The sequence below is a fragment of the Epinephelus lanceolatus genome, chromosome 6 (genome assembly GCF_041903045.1).
Source record: "Epinephelus lanceolatus isolate andai-2023 chromosome 6, ASM4190304v1, whole genome shotgun sequence".
Taxonomy (NCBI): domain Eukaryota; kingdom Metazoa; phylum Chordata; class Actinopteri; order Perciformes; family Serranidae; genus Epinephelus; species Epinephelus lanceolatus.
This window is the reverse complement of record NC_135739.1, coordinates 31,350,944-31,374,135: the sequence shown is the minus strand read 5'-3', so window position 1 is coordinate 31,374,135 and position 23,192 is coordinate 31,350,944. Positions and strand designations below refer to the sequence as shown.

At 40.5% G+C, this 23,192-nt stretch overlaps 1 protein-coding gene across 1 annotated transcript in view; it reads left to right on the top strand.

The window, feature by feature from the left end:
* The window catches only part of ap1m3 (adaptor related protein complex 1 subunit mu 3), a 37,981-nt gene extending 18,972 nt beyond the window's left edge, over positions 1-19,009 (top strand). The window contains exons 5-12 of the mRNA XM_033620658.2: positions 188-335; positions 1,768-1,894; positions 6,325-6,467; positions 8,849-8,920; positions 9,218-9,376; positions 12,445-12,570; positions 13,024-13,099; positions 17,375-19,009. Coding sequence (XP_033476549.1) covers positions 188-335; positions 1,768-1,894; positions 6,325-6,467; positions 8,849-8,920; positions 9,218-9,376; positions 12,445-12,570; positions 13,024-13,099; positions 17,375-17,397 — 874 coding nt within the window. The 3' untranslated portion in view covers positions 17,398-19,009. The remainder of the gene's footprint in view (positions 1-187; positions 336-1,767; positions 1,895-6,324; positions 6,468-8,848; positions 8,921-9,217; positions 9,377-12,444; positions 12,571-13,023; positions 13,100-17,374) is intronic.
* Positions 19,010-23,192: the final 4,183 nt, after the last annotated feature.

The following is a 23,192-nucleotide window of genomic DNA, read 5'->3' as shown; positions in this document are numbered from 1 at the left end:
GTTAACACTGCAGCCGTTTCTTGAGATATTTCCCCCAAAATTGGAAAAAATCTGTCTCTGTGTGAAGCATCTTAATGAGGACTATGCCCTCGCGGGTTTTCAAGTGCTCCACTCGGCAGGATAACAGACTGAGTTTGGAAATAGTTTGACAAGAGTCACAGCTTCTCTCTGCCTTTGTCTCTTTCAGGTACATCACCCAGCAGGGTCATAAATTAGAGGTCGGGGCTCCTCGACCTCCCGCCACCGTCACCAACGCTGTGTCTTGGCGGTCAGAGGGCATCAAGTACAGGAAGAACGAAGTTTTCATGGACGTCATCGAGTCAGTAAATCTGCTGGTGAGGATAATGCTTGCTTTGTTAACGTCACGTCTTACATTTTTTATCTCAGAAAGTACAAATTGACCCAGCACAGAGATGGAGAGAGTTATAGACATCTATAGTACATTTATTTTGTATTACACGCATCATCCCTTATCATCCTCTTCATGATGTCATTTTTTTTTTACACATAACTAAGGCCACAAGAAGCAAAATGAAACATGCATCAGGATTCAGGAACCCTTACATACTTATGGTTGACTCATAATCACAGTTTGTCTCCAGTATCAGTGCTGCATTCTTTATCCAGCATCATCTATGTTTTCAGCCATCCTTTTAAAAATAATGTATTTTCTATAAAAAGTCAAAGTGCTTCCTTGAGGCAAAGCGGGTGCGTCAGTGCTCAAAGTGTCTTTGTTAAAACCGTGGCATGTTTTGACTCCTCCAAACAGTCTCTTTCCTTGAATTGAATCGCCGAGGAAACAGTCTCTAATATCAACAATCTTCTATTCTTTTTCAATGCAACCATTTATGGTGTTTATGTTTCTTTATTGTGTGCAGTGCAGTGACTTATGCAGCAGGATATTTCAAAGGCTTCTCAGTAATTTAAGCAGATAAAAGTCAAACATCGATGTGACTATACAACATTTTCGACTTTTGATATGATCTGCACCCGCTTAAAATGTAAATGCTGTAATTTACTGGTGAAGTTATAGAAGTTATATTCTACTAATCATTTATAATTGTTATAGTTGTCCAGCCCTGACCTTATTTGGCCAGCTGTACTAAACACAAAGTAATAGCCATGAATCAGTGTGATAATGTGATGTTACATGATGAACCCATTTAGAGGAACATTTTATACATTGAACTGAGGAATACAAACGAGGGCTCAGAGTTCCTGCAGCTAAAGAAACAGAAGAGATTTGTATACATGGTCACGCTGGTGTCTTTTTAACTCAAAGGCAGAGAAATGACTTTCCTCTGATATTTCATGTCCTTGAAGCAACACCTCAAGGACAACATAATACACACAGCTGCAGTTTTTTGTGAGTCAAAGGGAAACTTATGAGGTGAAGATATTTAGAGCTACAGTTGCCACTTCCTTTTCTGTGACCGGGGACGTTTTAAAGTTGTTTTTTTGATGTTCTTCTGCTTTCATATCAACACTTTGCATAAATTTCTCACACTGCATGCTGATGGCTTTTCATTCTTGTCCTTCAGTGTGTTTTTATGTCCTTAATGGCTTCTACTGATCCGTTTTGTGTAAACCAAAGCAACTTAAAGAGCACATTTGTATTTTCTGACAACAAGGCTCGTGCACTTTCAGGTGAACTTTGTGGAGTTTGACTGTAAAGCTGATATCATAGCCACTAAAAAAGTCATGACAATGATATTCTACAAGCATGAATTAATACTCCTTGTTTGATGTATGCTTCTCTGTCTACAGGTGAATGCCAATGGCAGCGTCCTGCGGAGTGAAATAGTGGGCACCATCAAGCTCAAAGTGGTCCTCTCAGGGATGCCTGAGCTCAGACTGGGCCTCAATGACAAAGTGCTGTTTGAAATCACAGGAAGTAAGTCACAGTGTCATGCATGTATAATATATGCTTAAAAACTTTATTGAGGAAGCAGTACAGTCACATAGTTAACTTGAATTACTTTCAAAAATATGCAAGAGGAAAACTTGGAAAAGTTAGTGTGGATAAAAAAAGAGAGTTTTATATTACCCCCTGGTAACTGCTGACATACACCCCGGGGTACATTTACCTCTGGTTTAGAATCACTGAACTCGGTAATGCATAGCACACAACTTCTTTAGTTTGACAATATAATTCTGCTGCTTCCTGAAAAATAAATGCATTCTTCTCTAGTTTAAGTGCAGTGGTTTGCATTTCTGGCGTCAGACAAGGGTCACAAGTTTAGCTCATTATCTGTCTTCTCTCTCAGGTGGGCTTTGTAAATTCTCGTTGGTACACTTTATTCCACACACTGAGCTGTGACAGTGACAGACTGTTATGCATGAGTGAGATGTGCAAGGAATATTTGCGAGATTTTTTTTTTATCTCAAGCTGCCAAGAATTGACATTTTGATAGAGAACTTGTAAACTGTCAAAAGGGGATTTTTTGTGCAATGTTTCAAATGAAAGAAATTCACCCTAGATATAAATTTGCTTCGAAAATAGTCGACACTAATGCTTAAAGGCCTAACATATATGTAAATGTGCTACTGGTTGATGTTAGAGCACTTGCCTTGAACTCACCCTCACACTCCTCCTTCACTTCCTCTTTCTGTCTAAAGCCCTCGCTCCTGCAAATCTCACATTTGGCTTAGCTTTCATCCTTCCTCATCTTCCTCGCCCTCTCCTCCAACTTTCCCAATTTTTCCAATAACGTCTCCCACTGCTACATCTTCTCTTGTCTATTCCTGCACCTGCTCCCCCTTCTCGCTCTCATCTCCTGCTTTTGCTCCCTTTCCTTTGCCTACATTTCTTGCCCCCTACCGCTCCTTACTGAAGGGAGAAGGCTCCATCACTGTCTAGCCTCTTTGCCACTCAGTTAATCCTCACCCCAGGCTACAGCCCTGCAGATGAAAGGTGAGAGTCTGTGGATATCCTGTATATGCAGCCCACAATCCCCCTGCTGTGTTTTGCAGTCTGGGAAATAACATATCCTCAGAAAAAAATGATCAGATATAATGATCAAACAAACACACTGACAGATACAGCAACAAACACGCACACACTCGCGCTGAATGTTTATACAAATATTAAAATGTGTTTTGCCCTCTCATCCTCAGCACTTTCACTTTACTTTTTTTACATATCATTTTGCAGTTGTTTGGCATTTCCCATGCCTGATCTGCACATTTTATCACAGCTGGATGCAGCCAAAATGTGAGAAAGAGTATAAGTCATTTAACACTGCCCTCTGCTGGCAGAAGTCTAGATTTGTCACTACAGGGAACTGGGAGTTACATTCAAAGTATTTTTTAATTCCAAAATGGTGCATGAAATGATATAGCCCACAAAAAGCCAATATTCAAACATCATTCATTTCAGACACACACTGTGGCCTTTTAACTAAAATATCTGATCATTTGTAACACTTGAGTGTCTAAACCTGCTCACATCTCCTTAAAATGAATCCTATTCACTTATCAGAGGTGTTGTCTGATTGTTTGATGTGTTGATGTGAGTGTTTGCATTTGGTACTATTTTTTTTTTCTTCATAAGAAAGTTTTCAAAAGGTTCTCAGCTTGTACACGGACACTATGAGCTGAGATGCAGGTTATTAACAATTATTTTTTATTATTAATCTGCTGATTATTTCCCAATGAATTTTCTCAGTAAAAAATGCTCAAGGTTACTACTTATTACTTATTTTGTCTAATCAACAGTCCAAATAGGACTGCAACTAACGATTATTTTCACTGTTGATTAATTTCCTAATTATTTTCTTGATTAATTGTTTTGTCAACAAAAAGTCAAAAAAGTGAAACATGTCCTGTGCAATTTCCCAAAGCCCAAGCTGACGTCCTCAAATAGTATGTTTTATCCAACCAAGTCAAAAAATCCAAGGCCGTTCAGCTTATTATCACATAAATAACCACGAAAAGCATCAAATTCTCACATTTAAGAACACTGAAGCAAGCAAATGTTTGGCTTTTTTTGCTCAAAAAATGACCAAGATGATTATTTGAATTTTAGACTAATGGCCAATTAATTTTCTGGAGTTCTAAATCCAAAATGCAGCTATTTTGTTTCATGTCTTCACGTTTGAGAAGGTGAAACCAATAAATATTTAGCATTTTTGCTGGACAGACGACTTAGAAATTTATCGACTATCAGAAGTTGCAGCCATTTTTCGATAAAGATAATCCACTAATCACTAGGTATCCCGCGTGCTGACCTTTAAATGCTAAGACGTCCGTGTTAAATTGTCTCTCTGGCCACCCATGTCAGTGGTATCACAGCACAGTAAGATGCATTGGACAGAAACATTTTCCAAATGCCATTATAAAATGGTTCCCTGTGTTCCCCATGTCTCTTTTTTTTTTTTTTTTCCACTGTGCAACAGCAGACAGAAAACAGATTAGGTTCCTCCTGTCTGCTGCTGTGTATTAAAAGCACAGAAGCAGGTAAGAGCAGCCTTAAAGGTGAACCACAGGGGACACTGCTGCATCTTCAATCCCCACCTGGCAGGTACACAAATGTACACGTGCACAAACACACACACCTGCCTTTTCTTCAAGCCCCTGAGGTCCTAGCAGTGACAGAGTGTCCCATATGACCTTTCTTTCCTGTCGTCTTGATATCGCTGAATGCAAGTGTCTGTGCGTGTGTGTGTGTGTGTGTGTGTGTGTGTGTGTGTGTGCCTTAGTGACATAAAAACAAACTGAAATAGAGACAGAACCAGTTCTGAAGGGCTTCCCTGCTTTGCTTGTTCAGGAGTGTTGTGCTCTCCCTAGACCTGACCTCAGCCAGTCCCCTCTCTGGCATGAGGAAATGTCACTCACTCACACACACACACAAACACACACAAACACACATAAAAGCAAAATCAATAGAACAACCAGCAAGTACCAAGCTAACATGCATAAACCTGTGCACGTACAGGCACTCACGAGAGAGAACAATGAACAAGGAAGCTACATACACAAATACACACAAGTATACACACACACACACATACACACACACCTTCCAACAGTGCCGGCCCAGGGTTGCATTCAGAGCAGGTGAGGCTGGCTTAAAGCTGACTGTTGAATGGGTGATTTGGTTGAAGGCCCACAGGCCCACAGTCATTACAGCAGTTTTCCACCACTCAGCACCCTCCATTAACCACAAAGGAGCAGAACATCGGGATTTCTCCAGCAGACTACAGATGCCACCATTAAGGAGGTCGCGCTTTTAACTGCCTATTGCAACAGCGCTGCACTCTTGCTCCACCCTTGAGAGGAATTGTCTGGAAAAGTCTCATTTGTTCGTGGAGAAAATGATCTAGCCGACACAATCTGCTGATTTTTGTCTATAGCAGCCTCTGTGGTGCTCCTGTAGAGTTTTAAAAAATAAAGGGTAAAGTGCTGCTTAATTGGTCAATAACTATACTCTGGTAACCATACTTGTAACTATACTCCAGTGCCATCTTGATTAGCAGAAAATGAGCTGATAACAAATGTAATAATCAATTAAAAAATGTTGTTTATCCAGCAAAATGCCACATTTTTAAATATGAGGATTTATTGCTTTTCACAATGTTTTTTTTTTTCATCAATAAAGTAAGGATTAATATCTCCCCCACAGGCTATCTGTGTCTGGCAGGTTTTAAACACCTCTACTGACAAATGGCTGTGTACTTAACCAGTCATATTACTAATGATATAGTGGGAAAAACAGTGTGACATCTCCCGTTGGCATAAAACCTTCCCTGTAGGCGTATTTCACGAAATGAGACCATAATAAAAGACCCACATTAGCGTAGTAGGTGGATTAATTTCACAACCAGTAAATCAGAAGCTTTTGACAACAAAGCAAATGGTCTTTTTTCTTGGCAGAGTAATGAAAACACACCTCTTTAAGGCAGACAGATATGTTTTTGTTAGAAGTTTTTTTTTTCTGGCTGATAGTACAATATATATTTACTTTGGTGTGTGTGCGTGTGTGTGTGTGTGTTTACTTGTGAGGCAGCTGAATGGGCTTCAGTGGGGGAGAAGATGATGGCAGCAGGTTCTGAAGGCACACAGTGTGTGTGCCTGTGTGTATACGTGTTTGTGTGTAGCAGCTAAATAACTGTTCAGTGGGGGACAATGGGAGGGCAGATGGATTTGGTAGCACACTGCGCGTACAGTGTGTATGTGTATGTGTGTGTGTGTGAGAGAGAGAGAGACTGAGTGAGTGTTTGTCAGTCATCATTACCTTGACCTTGATTTCTCCAAGGCTGTGTGGAAGGCTCTCAATCTTTATTGTGTACTTCTGTTTGTGTATTGTTTGTGTGTGTGTGTCAGGAGAGAAGAGTAAGACAGTGGAGCTGGAGGATGTGAAGTTTCATCAGTGTGTCCGTCTGTCACGCTTCGAGAACGACCGCACCATCTCTTTCATCCCCCCCGACGGCGAGAGCGAGCTCATGTCCTACCGCCTCAACACTACAGTGAGTGGAACACACAAACAAACTTTTCTCTTTAACGCACACTCACGCCACCTGCATACCAGCAAAACCAAGAGCACACTTCTTGTTCGTCCTACAGTAAGGCAAGGACCAACACACCCTAGAAAGTTCTTCTTTTCCTTATCTCCCTAGTACAAAACATATTAGACATTAATGTTCTGATAATTTGGTTGATATTAACAGATATTTGTGTGTCACAGACATGATGTACAGCAAATGCTGGAAAATATGCAACTAAAACGATATCATGTATTTTTGACCTTTATTTGAAGTGATACTCTGCAGATTGTCAACCACATCTGTCACTGCGGCATGTTGAGTGTGTACAAATGCACAGTGTTAAGGTGCCTCTTGTGCCGCCAGCTCCCAGAGCAGCTCACCCGTCTGTCAGCCAGATTTCACCAGATGACACAAAACAAGTCATTAATGACACAAATTGACTTGTTTCGCTTCACTTGGCGGATTGTTGCTCACGGCACGGGCAGGGAGTTCCTGGTGCTGCCAAAACAGGGGCAAGCCAAACACTCTTCATCTGCACACACTGGACACAGACCTGGTTAAAAATCAGCAAAGTGTCCAGATTAGGTGAGGCTTCGCCGATTTTTAACCAGGTCTGTGTCCCTGCGGTGTGGGCAGTGTGTGCAGATTAAGAGTGTTTGGCTTCCCCCTGTTTTGGCAGCACCAGGAACTCCCTGCCTTTAATGTTTAAAGTATTTTTGTCGTATTGTGTTTTTGAGAACTCTATTGTTATTATCCATAACTATTTAACTTCCAGTTAAGTTTACTGACACAAAATTTATCTTAGTCCCATATTTATAGTGACAGTAGTTGCTTATAAAGCTTATTGTTCAACTGCAAAATATCTTGCTTCAGCAAATATCATTGTCAAAACTCTTGTATACTCACATTTGACATACACATTGACATACATCATTGACGTATTACCAGTGGTATTAGCATTATTAACAGTAGTAGTTATTAGATATTATTAGTAGTAATTGTATTTAGAGCAAGGCAATATGAAGGCAATCAAATATTACAACATTTTTTAACGAATAGCTCAATTTTGATATTACGGTGATGTTGTACGGTCCACTTTTGGGGCCTTTTCAAAATACTTACAAAATGTAAATTTTTGATAAATATTCACAAGTTCAGTCAGGACCACTTTAGTCAAAGAAAACTGAAAACATCGGAAATGTAAAAATGGGAGAAACAAAAGTTCCATTTGCACTATTGTATTTTGCGGTATGGCTCTGTTCTTGGGCCTCTCTGCCTTTCCTAGGCCTACACAGAAAGCCTGAGGCGGAGAGAGCATACCTCTCCACCCCTCCATACGCCTACGTGGAAAGTAATACGGCAGAGAAAGCAAACCTCCCTGCCCTTCCATGCGCTTACATGGAAAGCCCAAGGCAGGGAGAGCAGCAGCAAAGACCCCCGGGAACAGAACAGAGCCAGCAACAGTGACAAACAGAAATGGCATTGACATATCAGAGACAACATGAACAGGAGGAACTTAAAACTAGGAAATAGTCAACACTGACAAGATTATGATATCGAAAATCTAAGATAATATATAGTCTCATATCATAATATTGATAAAATATCGATTTGTTGCCAAGCGATTGTAGTTTGTATTAGTAGTATTGATGACAGTGTCAGTGGGAATGAGAAGAGTAGTGGTGGAACAAGTATGGGTTATTATGATAATGTTTGGGATCTCTTTATAGATATAACTTGTTGTGGAGTTTGTTACTGCTGTAGTGAAGCAGTTACAGTACACTAGAAGACTGTACAGGTGTACTTTCTAGAACAACAGAGAAACAGTTATATCCCAATAATGAACTATGATGTAACACACAGCACACAATTAGTTAGACTGATAGTCCTGTAAAAGTGTGTCCACAGGCTGTCAGTACAACATCAGATGCACTTAGGTAATTCATTTCAAAAGAGAACAAAGTGGACAAAGTATGAACCATGAAAGCTTCTATCTGCTTGTAGTAAAGTATTAACTTGCATCAAATTCTCACACTGTGAAATAAATTATATGTATGTCAGTGCCTAGTTACAATGAAAACCAGTATGTTGCAAGATAAGTAGTGGTTCAGCTTGTCTGCTAAGCCACATGTTGCCACTCACCCTGACACGCTGTTCAATGAACCAGAGGATATTTGAGGAGGGCTGCTGTGCCTGAAATCTATGTGAACTGCAAGCCGTCTGAGCAGTTATTGTCTCCCTTGTACAAACACAATCTCTCTCTGGCCTGTCCACTGTGTCACTCTGGTGATGTGTGTTGTAGTGATGCACTTCAACTCCGCACTCGCTCCTCTGACCTTGTCCACTCTCTCCGACTCTGACAGGTGAAGCCTCTCATATGGATCGAGAGCGTGATTGAAAAGTTCTCTCACAGCCGTGTGGAGATCAAGGTGAAGGTAAGGATGAGAGACACAAACATAAACACACATACAGAACACAGCGACCTTATCCACCCATCTAGTCGCTTCACTGAAACTTATTTAGTATTTATGACACATACTTCTCAGGTGGATTACCGCTTACCATCTGTTTGAGGCAGTGACAGCCACGCAGACTCAAAATAACAAGCCGCAGTGTGCATAATCATGAAGGCCTCCTCGGTTTGAATTTGGATGTGCATGCTCCCTTTTTTTGTATTGTAAAGGTCTCGAATGACATTTGAACTCTCCTCTGTCCTCTGTCACCTTCCGCAGGCTCGGAGTCAGTTTAAGAGCCGGTCCACTGCCAACAATGTGTCCATTCTGGTGCCAGTGCCCAGTGATGCTGACTCACCCAAGTTCAAGACCAGCACAGGCAGCGCCAAGTGGGTGCCCGAGAAGAACGTGGTGCAGTGGAACATCAAGTCTTTCCCTGTTAGTGTCGCACAAAATATCACAGTTTATAACCTAAAATATATTTATTACATGTTGATGCTAAAATACGGTCACATCTCATTCCCCTACTATCAGGTTTTGAAGGCAGAGCATTAGCATTAGATACTTTAGTACATTTACTAAAGTATCGTACAACTTTGAGGTACCTGTACTTTACTTGAGTATTTCCATTTTCTGCTACATCACAAAAGACTGCTATATTATACTACTGAATTAGTAACAGCAGATCATATTACATTCTATCTGTAGGCACTGTTTTGTCAGGTACACACTATGCTGTCAGTTCTGGCCAGTCAGATAGACCCCTCACCATCAGGCATCATCGGGTTGGTTAGAATCTGCACTCATACAAGTGAGGTTTATTAGATCAGTGCTGCTGTACTACTCAGCATGGTTGAAGGAGGAAAGTGTGACAAGATGAGTGCAGACGAAAGTGCGAATGCTGGAGATGAACTGGTGCCGAAAAACAAAAATAGCACATCAGCCGTCTGGCAACATTCTGGAAACAGGAGACATGATATGGCACAAGCACAGGCACTGTGCAAGTCTGAGTCAAGAACAGAGTACACTTAAGTATCTGTTCATTTATGGCAAGTAAAACTGTTATCGTGATGTATTATGCAGCCCCAAAGTGTAGATTATTCTGAAATTGGCCATTCTCTGTTGCCATATTGAGTACTTTTAGTTTTAGTGATTTAAGTGCATCTTGAGGCTAATACTTTTTTTTCTACTTTAAGGTCCAGTGTGTAGGATTAAGGGGGATATATTGACAGAAATGGAATATAAAATAATAAGTATGTTTTCTTGAGTGTATAATTACCAGAAAATAAGAATTGTTGTACTTTCGTTACCTTACAATGAGCGGTTTATATCTACATAGGGAGCAGGTTTTCGTCATCATCATGTTGCATTGCCATTTTTCTACAATAGCCCAGAACAGACAAACCCTGGCTCTAGATAGGACCATTTGCATTTGGCTCGGCCACTGTAGTAAGAGGGCCTTCCGCAATGAAAGCATCAGAAAAACATTGATTCTTTTAACATGAAACTGCTTTGTACAGTGGTTTTATCAGTTTAATCACCAGGTCAGTTTGCTCTGGAGAGAAAGAGCCCACTATTGATAATTTGTCTCCCGATAAAAACCTCCTTAACGTGTGGATCATAAGCTACCAGAGAAAAAAGACAAGTACACATTAGCAGGTGCTAGGCTAGTGCCCTGTTTCTGACATGCTGAAGAATGTATGATAAACACTGATTTGTAACATTTTATCTAGTGTTTTTACTGGTCACCTGGTCCATTTTGGAGAGGAGGAGATGTCTGTGGTTAATTTGGCTTGTGGTAAAAACCTCCTGAATAAAGAATACTGAAGCAAATCTAAGTGGGAGAAGTTTCAGCCAGTTGCAATATGCAATCCTCACCACTAGATATCACTAAACCCCCCTAAATCATACACTATTTTTTTAAGTCACATTGTGAATACAGAACTTTTACTTGTAACTGAGTATTTCTTCACCACTGGTGCACCTTATATCTATATAATATATCTATAAAAAGCTTTACTTAGTTCCAGTGTCAGAAAATGAAGGTGTATTTTGCCTCTTACAAGGATTAGACAGCAGTCATTTATCATATTATGATCAGCCTCATCCAACACAAAAAACCAAACACGATCGCATTGTGTCTGGATTCTTTTCCTTTACAGTGTTAGTGTCAGCCTCTGCTGTCACCAACACATAAACTTTTTAAAAGAAAATTTTAACATTTAAAAACCTCACAGAGCATCAAATCAGTCAAGGTTCCTTTTATCTGTCAAGTTCTGAGGTCTCCTCAGTAATTCATTACACCTTCAGCCTGTCTAGGGCAGTTAAGAATTGCCATTACTGGTGACGTATAGGCATCCAGCTGGTGTATGACTCTGCAGCACATTTGTCTCTGTCACTATCAACCTGTGGACACTATAAAACTGCATATATTCTCTCAGGACACCACACTCAACTTGTAATGTTTGATGGAGGTTTGAGGAAAGATGAAGCAGTGGCTTGTTGTGATAAGAGACTGATAAGCAGACTCATCCACAGTCCACCAGCCGTCAGCTCCACCCTGTTATTTACAACCCCGATCCCCAACATTACCCTCCAGTAACAGGGAAAGTATATGTAGCTTTTAGGAATGAGCCCATTCGCCATCAGCTATTTCATAAGCATGAATGTGTGCATCTTTCACACATTTCTCATTTAGTGTTATTTATTATGTTACCCAAAAAAGGAATATTTTTTTATCAGCTGTAGGCAAGGATAGGGATAATAAGGTTTTCCACAGCAGCCGTATAATGCCAAAGGGGAGAACACACAGTTATCTGGCAGACTCAGACCAGTTTTGGTTATTTACAAGGAGAAAGTTTCTATACTTGTGTTTTTGTCTGAGCCCTTCTCACTGGTTTGAAGTGGGCAGGGCTCAGCTGGAAAAGGTGATGTCAACACTTGACACCAACATGAGGACAACTGCTGGGTTGTTGTCAGTCAAAACTGATAAGGTCACACCCACACAGTGATGGCGAAAGGCATGAGCTATGTTTTTGAGTTTATCCAACTTTGATTGGTGCTCATTCAGTCACAAATCTTAAATTTATAGAGAAATAGTGATTCAAAACTATGGTAACTATGTCGAACCAAAGTTCAAAGAAAAAGACTCTGCTCAGATGATGTGTTACACATTTGCTGGAATGAAGAATGATTAACCTGCGTCTTGTGTTTATAGCCCAGGTATGTCCGGCAGATGTTAAATCTCATAAACTGATATCAGATTCACCTTGATATGACATGGGAGTTGTCTCACGTTGCCATGAATATAAAGTTTGTTTTTGTTTTTCGGACAAAGCAGCCTCGTTTTATTAGAGTTGGACACCTGGGAACAGAAGTCATCAAACAAACTAAACAGTTTTATTGGAAAAACTTTGTGAACAGCATCACTCTGAATCTTGTCTCTGTTTTACCTGATGCAACAATGGCTTTGTGGCCTTTTCTCTTCCCTGTTTTTGCATGTGTAGGGTGGTAAGGAGTACATAATGCGTGCGCACTTTGGGCTACCCAGTGTGGAGAGCGATGAGCTGGACGCAAAGAGACCAATCACAGTTAACTTTGAGATCCCCTATTTCACCGTGTCTGGGATCCAGGTTGGTCTTTTTATTAACACACATTACACAGAGAAATAAATTTATGAAATTTGATGATTTCCACCTGAGTATGAAGAGCTTAAGGTGCTTCCTGTTTTACAATATGCCACTGTCCTGTAAAAACCATATATCTCTGAAACCAAACCTTTCATGAGCTAAGAAAAGCTTCAGTTTCCAGACAGTTTGATGTTTTTTTTTTAAAGGTTTATTTAGTTTTAGAACAAGGAACATTTTTCTCAGCCCATAAAAGAACAATTTGTCTGAAAATTTAAAAATCACAATCAGATTCAGAGATACATGGATTTGAAATGGACAGAGATGATTTATGATGATGTGTTATAAGTGGTGTGCCATGTACACACCGAGGCATACAGATTAAATATAGTAGATGTTGGTGTGTGTTTGTGTATGAATGAGTGAAATAACTTTATTTAACCTGTTTGTGTTCCCCAGGTTCGTTACCTTAAGATCATAGAGAAGAGCGGTTACCAGGCGTTACCATGGGTGCGCTACATCACGCAAAGTGGAGGTGAGAACAGACAGTAAAATATACTCACACACCCATTAACACTCACACACACACACACACACACACACACATAGATTCTGACACCTCAGCTCTGTTTTTCTCAAATGAAAATCTTTATATCTGACAGTGCGGAGCTAATTATTTATGGAAGGTAACATAAGGTCAGGGATTGTGGTGCGAAAAAGTTAGCAGTCTGTTTAAATCCCCTGAAAACCTGCTTTCAAATAAATATTTCTCTAGAAAATAACTAAATTAGGAACAAAGTTCAGAAAAACATCCCTGGGTATTATTTATTAAACTGAATATTAAAAAACAAATATCCAGTGCTCACATTGCGTTGGACTTTTGAACCTCAGTTTTGCTGTTTTGCATTTTTCTGTTTTATGAATTTTGATTTTAAAGTCCCTCAAGGCAGGATGGTTTCAATGTCCAAAGCCATTAGCAAATCAGAGGTTACACTGAGGTTAAATATTATGTTTTCCTTGCGAGAGCAGGGTCAGGATCACTCTCTCTGCATCACTATTCAGTGTGTGGCCTAGGAGTGAACCCAGCTGTATAACATCCATCATATCCATTACCTGGCTCTATCACCATGAGCCGTGACCTCAAGGGCTTAGAATGACACCACACAGGATACCAAGGATAGAAACTGTGCAAGCCTGCTAGCTTGTGGTGCCAAATTCTCTGTTTCTTAGTCATCCAAATTTGAACAGGACTACTGTAAAGCTGAGAGAATGCAGTCAAGTTTGTTTAATAAAGCTGGCACCTGGGATGTGTAGATGCAGCAGCTGCCTAGGGAATGAACCCTTATGCATCTGTCAAACTCAAGTGTGACACCGGGGGAGACATCCTCCTTGAGCATAATGTGTGAAATATGTTGAGGAAGCTACGTCTCTACCTTAAAGACATGCTTAATTTTGGGACAGATCACACATTAAATGCTTATTTCCACATTAAAGCTACAATATATTGATGAGACTGCAGCAAAATCCTCCTCACTAGCTCACTAGTTTCACTGGGGGGGCGAATGGAAATGATATGGAGCTGGAAGCCCAGTACCCTCACTGGACCACTGCCAGAAATACTTAAGTTTCATACCTGCCATACGCCCGAGAAATGAACCTGACTCTGTAACATCTATCATATCCATTACCTGGATGTGTCGGGTACGAGTCGGGGGCTGCCGGAGGTTGAATGATGCCACAAAGTGCCAGGAAGCTCCCAGGGTGGCACTCAGCAAACACCAAGGTTACTATCGCCTTGCTGTAACATCAGCAAGAAAGCAAAGGAGCAAGATAGAAAAGAGGAAGAGGAGGAGAACAGGAGATGAGTAAGAGTGAGAGAAACAAGAGTGATGAAGTTGGGGGGACTAGAGAGAATGCTGCTCTCACCTTTCTCTTATTGTTACCATCAGCAACATCGGCAGGGAGGAGGGAGAGAAGACAGTGCTGATCACATTTCACTCAGCACTACATGCAGACACACTCACATTGATTAAACAATACCCTGATACTGTAGACTCACTCTGCTGACTTATTAATGAGTGATGAACAGGCATTTAGCAGCCGTACTGTACAGCAGTAAGTGACGACTTCACGAATATCAGACTGTCAGTGGTCAGAATATGATCAGGCAGCATCACAGTGCAGCTGATCTTCGATACTGGCTGTCAAGTGACCCCTGAATGGTGATGGTGTTTTACACACTGTGTGTCCTTAAATTAAAAAGCTGTTTTTAAGTGTCACTGTGTATGAAATGTTATCTATATAACATGCAATTTTGGATTGGTGATACACTCATAACTTGAAGTAATGCATTTGCAGGCAGTCATGTTCAGTACAGAGGCATGTTAACACCCAAACATTGCATGCATGTGATTTTTTTAACATCTTATTCTTAAGTTATGGACTATAACAAGCATTAATAGGACATTAAAGGGATAGTTCAGGTTTTTTGTAGTGGGGTTATATGGGGTACTTGCCCATAGTCAGTGTATTACCTACAGTAAATGTCAGTCGACAAGCTCCCAGTTTGGAGAAGCAGGCTGGAGTCCAACACGGAAACTAAGCAATGCACTGCTGTGGATGGGGTCAACAACAAAATAAATTTTTGCCACCTAAAAGAATCTATATCACTTTTAATGTATGCTACATTGACAGTATTTTCAGGGTTTTACTTTTCTGTCTGACAGCTCATTCTTGCGGGGAAGCTCTTAACAGCCTCTGTTCCATATCTATGCTCTCACCAAAGCCACCAGACTCCATTGAGAAAAACAGTCATTTTAGTTACTTCAATACAGGAGCTGCTGGTCCACCACCGCTTTGACTAGTTGGTTAGTTTATGTTATTGTGTGACTTTGGCCTTTAAAAGGGTTAGTTTGGATTCACCAAAGTCACACAATAACACAAACTAACTAACTGACTGAGGCAGCGATAGACCAGTAGTTCCCGTGTTCAGCAATGTTAAATCGCTGTTTTTCTCAATGGCGTCTGGCCTTGAAAAGAGCAATATACCAGCACTAATTTTCCTGTTGGAAATTACTGTTTGACATTAAGGTGAAGCAGTGAAAATACTCCCTATGAAGCCTACACTTAAACTTAAAAGCAGTACATTGCATAGCTTCCATGTCGGACTCAAACCTGCTTCTCCAAGCTGGGGGCGTGTTGAGCTATTCCTTTAATATTAATCACAAGAGCAGGTCGGCCAGTGATGTTGGGTGATGAGGCCTGGCTCTAGAGGTGCTCAGTACATGTACAAACTATCTTTCTTGTTAAAAACACATAAGACCACAAAAGCCACACAGATAATGATAATCTGATACTGCAGCCCTAAATAATAGTTTACTAAGCTACTATCCTTATGTGCAGTGCTTCTATAGGCTAATTTTGCACTGAACTGATCATAGCTTGTACTTGCAACAGACTGAACATGCTACGGAACTGAAGTCACAGTCAGCACAGAACCTTGCAGCTATATCAATGATGTTCTCAGTCACTGTTGAACTTACTGAAGTGCATTTCATCTGTGATGAGTCTGATTGGCTTAGGAAAAAAAGTGAACAAACTACATACTGAAGTCGGAATCAGCATGGGACCTTGCAGCCATATAAATGCTGCACTTATTTGCTGTTGTGCTTGTTAAAGTCACTACAGGTCAGTCACGTTCTTCCAACGCAAGCTGGGAAAACCATTTCTTTATACAGTAGAGTCGAAGTCCGTATGTCAGCTGTGGGCTAGTCTTTGTTCCACAAACTTATGTAACGCAATCCAATCCCTCACTAAGCACTTCTTAGTGTTCATGTTTCTTCAAGTCCAATTGGTATCCACCACAGCACCTTTGTCACTGTAACTTGATTTTGTCCAGAAACATAAAATCGGTTGGTTGCTGTGTTTTTTCCCCCCAACTTTGTAGCTGTAATTTCTGCCGCCTGAAAATACCATTAGCTTCTCTCATACGTAGGCCCTCATACCCCCATGGACTCGCCTCTTCTGTCAACCTGTGTTGTTTAATCTGAAACAGCCCAGGGCAAATGGTACTGGTGTTTGTTAAAAGCTGCTAAAAACAGACAGATTGGATAAACAATATTAGACTGATTTAAAAAAATACTGTTTAGTTATTTAGACGTGTGGAGTGAACTATACAACTACCTGTTGAGTAAAGCTATGTTCTAAGGCTGGGTTTGCAGTTATTTGTGCTGTTGCAAATATCAGTGTGATTTTAAATGAGGTTGTCTTACCTCTGGAGTAGAAGTTAGTTTGGAAAACCACAAAGCAATGGAAATCCTTAATTTACAGTTCCCTTAATTGAAACTAAAGGTATCTACTTCAAACCATGAAACGCATCCCCACACCAAAAGTACACCAAAATGTGTGTACAGGGGTGTCCACATACTTTTGTCACATAGTGTAATCTTGTAGAGTGAGATGACAAGCTCTGGTGGATGACCTCTACCCCTAAATAGGATAAAGAGGTTTAAGTCGAGTAAGTCAGTGTTAACGTTTTGCCAGTTGAATATGAGATATTGCCAATATTCATAATAGTAAATTATTTTTTTCCTCATCATTCTAGTCTGAAAGTGCACAGAATTAAATACCTATCCAAGAAAGGACTGTGTTAAATATTGCTAATGTGATTTAGTAGAATGCCACTACAGCTAGTATTTGTGCAAATCTTGTTTAGGGATTTAATGGGGCTCGTATTGGCAGTGATGTGAAGTGCAGGAGTGATGAGGGGAAGAAAGCTGTGTTAATGCTCTGCTGTTACATTTCTTGGCAGATTACCAGCTCCGGACAAACTAAAGGGCACAGATGCTGCTAGACGAATGGATATTTTTCTCCCTCTGTCTGTCTTCCTCCCTTCTCTCCTCTCTCTCTCTGTTTCTCCGGCTCCCCGTCTGCAACGGACAGCAGAGGACTGGCGCAGGAGGACATGTGGAATCGTTCCCCACCCCTGAACGGAAAGCGAGACATCGCCCCTTCCTCTCAGACGGGAAAGGTTGTTGCATCACCTCTGACCTGTGATTTTTTTAAGGGCTCCTCAGGACTCCAGCAAAACGTTTTAATATGTGAATAATGAACTGATAACTTTGTGACAACCGGCCGGCTTCTGGCAAGCTCTCATTTCCTCACTGTTAATGTGATATCCCTCGAGGTTAATTCAGAACAAAATTTGGTGAAGAGACATTTTGAATCAAATTTTACTCAGGAGGACAAAAATTTGGAGCATTTTCTTTTTTGGGGCTTATTCACTGAGACGTGTAGCTTTCTACTGTGTAACATGTAAACCAAAAGATAATGTAGTGCCAATATACAGCAACTGTGATGGGCCATTGTCAGTTTTTATTTCTCAAAGGGCCATAATATTGCAGATTAATGTTACTAAATGAGAAGTGTGCCATGGACTCATCAGATTTTATTCTTTTTTTTTTTCTCACAAAGTTATTGCTCAGTGAGGGATTTTAACTGCTACTCCACATCTCGGCACATCTGTCAGCATTTTTAACTGTAAAGGGTTTTTATTCCTCATATGTTTTGTCCTTTATAACCACTCTATGATCCATACGCAGTACATTTTAATTCTGCTGTTAATCTTCATCCCTCTCAAAGGCATGTTTTGCTGGAACCTCTATATTATATATTCATTGCCTTAAAAAATTGCCTATGTATCATCACCTTTAGCACTGTGAACATAATCCCCAGTGCACCAAAACTAATACCAGCGACCAGATCAATGATTAATAAGGCACAATATTGTCAGAGGCGTTGGCTGTGTAACATAATACTGTCAACGCGCTCCCACGGGGCCTGTAACCTTGTCCTTGTGCTTGAAATCAGCTTGCAGCTTTGAGACTGGAGGAATGAGCACGGTGCAGAATTGTTTTTGTCATATTTCTATCTGTTGTTTATACTGTACTAGTTAGTCCCCTGTGGAAAATAGTTTGAAGGACAGAACAGGGGGTTGAGGAGGAGGGGAGCAGGACAAAGGTAAAATAACCTGCAGGGATTTCTTTGCAGAATCTGAGAATATCGACAATATGTTGAGGTAATTGTTTTTCCATGACTCGTTATTTTATTATTACTTTTTTTATGTGTCGACCTCTGCAGGCCCGTATACCACTTCAAAGCAGTTTGTGGTGTGATTCACTCCCTCTGTTGTGCATGCATTGCACCACATCAGTTGAGCTGCACTGCCAACAGCAAAGAAGAGAGTCCTGTGTCGATTTATTGCATCTCTGCTGTTAAGTACAAAACCTTCTACTACAATCATTCCATGTTCTTGTGTGGGGACTTTTTCTCTGACACCAATGAGGATTGTTAATATGCGTGTGTGTGTGTGTGTTAATTTATCGACTACTATTTGTCAATAGGAAGCAAAGGGATATATTTGGAAATAAATTTTTTTTGTATCTTGTTTTGGTATACTGTTGTTTTTTGTTTGTTTGTTTGTAAAACTAGAGTGTTTCACTAGATGGTAATATATGAATAATATGATGAATTGCAGCTCTGAATTGTAGCTCAAACAATTTGATTTATTGGTGGACAGGTCTGCTTTGAGCTCTCTATAAATGTAAACCCAAAATATCAAATACAGGAACATTTTTGGGTTTGATGACAAACAATGTCAAAATTTACATAATACATCATTCAAAGTTCATTCAAAGTTGAGGAGCTGGAATAGTTTGAAATTTGGGGAAAATGCTCTTGTTCACATTTGTTGCCAAGAGTTGGATGAGAAGATTGATACCACTCTCGTGTATGCTAAATATGACACTACAGCCAGCAGCAGCTTTGCTAAGCTCAGCATAAAGACTAAAACAGAAGGACACAGCTAGCTGGATTCTTTCCTGAGACGAACGAAAATGTGCCCAACAGCATCTCTAAAGCTTGATAATTACCATGAGACAGTGACAAAATGTTGAACTACTCCTTTAAATTATGTTTCGTTTAACTTTAACTTCCCTTTATAGGCCGACTGATAGCCTATAGCTATAGTCAAACGGGGTCATTTCAGATAAGATGATCAGGTAACTTTAAAAACATTGTTAATTTCAATCAGGAGAGGCAGGAGAATAGATTAAAGATAATATTTAATATGGAATATGAGTGCACAGATTAACAGATGATTTGTGGTGATTAAGATTTAATAGAAGTCTTTGGTGCTTGGACACCAGAGGGAGATATTTTGTGATGGAGGGACATCTGAGTGGCAGCAGGATAAATCCCCCCATGGAGTCCAGACACTGGTGGTGGTGGTGGCTGATGACTCTGAGGCTGCTGACTGCTGAGGCAGATGAGGCTGATGAATCTGTAAAGAGTAGGTGGTGATGGGGAGGTGGAGGGTATGCACGGTTGCAGCAAGAAAGAACTTTGGCAGAGAAAGAACCATATTTAAGATGAGGAGCAGTGAGATGATAGGCTGACAGAGAAGGTGGGTCGCTGTGCTGTTGGTTGATTGTGAATCAGCTGATGACTCAACTAACAGACCCTGAGGATGACACCTAGAGGTAGTGAGTGAGCATGTGTGCAGGGAGTGAATGGCAGGATGAGAAAAGAGAACTTACAGCCTGAGCATGAAAAGTATTGTGTTCTTGACTGAGCTTTCGCTAGAGCTTCATTACTGAAGTCTTAAACAATAAAGTTTATGAATTTACTGAGACTAAACCTTTATCAGGGCAACTCTGGTGGAGTGGTTAGCACTGTCACCTCACAGCTAGAGGGTTCCAGGTTTGCACCCACTGGCTGGCAGTGGCCCTTCCGTATGGAGTTTGCATCTTCTCCCTCGTGGGTTTTCTCTGGGTACTTCAGCTTCCTCCCACAGTCAAAAAACATACAGGTTAGGATAGTCTGTGACTCTAAATTACCTGTAATTGTGAATGTGACTGTGAATGGTTGTCTGTCTCTATCGTCAGCCCTGCAATAGTCTGGCAACCTGTCCAAGGAGTACCATGCCTTTCACTGGGAGAGGCTCCAGCACCCTGTGACCCTGAATAGGATAAGTGGTAATGGATAATGAATTAATTATTGACAAGCAAACTAAAGCTGAGTTTTAACTTGTGAAGTCACATAAGAAATTCTGAAGTCACAAGTACACTGTGATACAGGTGAAAACATATCGGTATACATTTTGAGTATACTTAGAACGCTTAAGATGTGCTGTCATTGAGGAGAAACCTTTCATTTTCATTTTGACTTGCACTAAGTTATTGCAGAACACATCTTTGTTTGGTTTAAATTGTTTGTGTTGAGATATTTTCACAGTCTTGGCCTGACAGAAGCTCTGAATGCTCTCCTCCCACTCAGTCCTCTCTCCCCATTAGCAGAGCTGCCTCCCTCTTTGCTCTGCTCACCTGTTTTTGCTGTCACGCATGGATACACAACCTGCCATTGCTACTTTATACTGCGGGTCAAAAGACAGATTTGTGTAAGTAAGGATTACAGGATTTTTGCGTGTGTTGTAAAAAAGCAGCGTGAACCTTGCGTTTTTTCTGTGTGTGTGTGTGTGCGTGTGTGTGTGTGTGTGTTAGAGAGAGAGAGAGAGAGAGTGGTGCTAGTCTATACCAGCCCCTGCAGGCCACCGCCTTGTGCATTGTGCCTTCAGTTTGCTGTCCGTCATCACTCCAACAATGTTTAACTGTGTGACCCCTTTTGTCTCAAGGCAATAGGCTGTGCGTATGTGCAGACAGATAAAGAGGCGTGACTGATTCACACACACACACACACACACACACACACTACACTATGCAGGACCTGTTCTGAGGTTCCTCTGTAAGGCGAGTGAAGAATGACTCTCAAAGGCTTTGGAAGCATTTTACAAACAGGAACGACCTTCATTTGCCAATGTGCACATTTCTCCTTAGTAGTGGGACCTTTTTGCTTTGACAATGAATGTTTCAACACTTGTGTAAATGAATGAGACCCAGTAACAATGCAGCAATGTCACTGCACTGTAAATTCACATAATTTAGCGAGCGATGATAAAGCATATTGACAACCCAGTCCAAAGTTTTGCAAATGCATTGTAATTCTATGACTGGCCATGTGGATGTAATGGATTTAATTTCACTGATTTTTCCTCCCAACAGTTATTTCTCCTTCTCTGCTTTGTGAGGAATGATAATGACCTGTTATCTGAGCCAATAATACATCTAATAACTCAGAGGTGCAAGGACTACAATTGTCATCCCCAACTACAGCCTGATGCTTAAATTAAACTACTTTTTTTTTTTGTACACCATGAGTAATATTAAAAGAAATGCACTGAGATTCTTCAACTTGATCCAAATCGAAATAACATGCACCCTGCTTTCTTTTACTTAAGTGCTTCAGGGATTTAAATAAATTGAAGTTACTCACTAAAAACACACCAGTGTAATTTTGAGTCAAAGTGCTGCTGACTCATCCTCTTACTCTTACTGTAAGTTCTGCCCTGGTTTCACATTTCCAAAGCCATCTTGTAAAAGGATCCCAGATTCTTTATGTCACGTTTTCCCAAAATCAGCAAATATATTGCTGTCCAAACTGTTTTCATGGCTGTTGCAACTAGCCTATCCTGCATTTTACACTCTTGCTAGGTTGCTTAAAGCTGCACTAATCACTATTAGCCACTAGGGGGAGATCAAGTGGACTGATACACAATACCACCATATCACCATCCTATTAACCAGTTATGGTGAATTTGTTAGCAAAGACATAAAATAGTGCTGCAGCGCTGGCATTTCTTTTGTTGGCTGATGCGGAAGTTAGCTTCACCCTGATTACTTCGTCAAAAGCCGATGTTATTTTTCCATTGGATTTTGGATTACTGCAGAAAATAAGCTCTGTGGTGAACACAAGTTTATGATACTTAGAGGTTTTGCAGTTTTGCAATTAACAGGAGTAATAAGGTAACTTTAGGCTATAAATGAACTACACCATGGTTGCATGAACATCACCACCACAACATGGCTGTAAAGCTGTGTTCGGCGTGACCATGTTCTGTAGTCTCATTTAGCCACATGTTAGCAACCGCATTTTTTATGGAACAAAAAAGCTTCAAAATTCAGGATGGAGGGTAAATACTGACATATTTCGTGTCAGAGAACAAAATCTATTCAGCTTGTGTTAACCACAGACCTTATTTCAGGCATTCAACCAAAAATCCATGCAAAAAACCCACTAATAAAGGAGGGAACTAGCAGCGTTAAAATGCTAACTCATCGCCAGAGAAAGAAAGAGAGCCTTGCATTTAGTGTTTGATTAACCTCTGGCATACTGTATCCAGTCAATTTTCTAGCTTGTTAGGTCTGTTAGCTAGCTTGAATTAGTTAGCTAACTAGCTTGTACCATTACCCATAGTACAAAGTCTGGTTTGGACCAAATACTTTTGAAAATGCCATTTCTATAAAGAAATATTTCAACACTTTGGGAAATACAATTTTTTGTTTAATACACTGTATGACTGTCCACCGCTTGTGTGTGTCCAGTGCAGCCCCATTCATTTGTGCTCATTTGAAACACCTCTTTTTGAAATAAGAGCTGACAAAGACATGTTCAAACAGTCTTTAATGGAACTCTGCCATATGAGTTCTCCAGGGATAATGTTTTTCTGTAGGCCC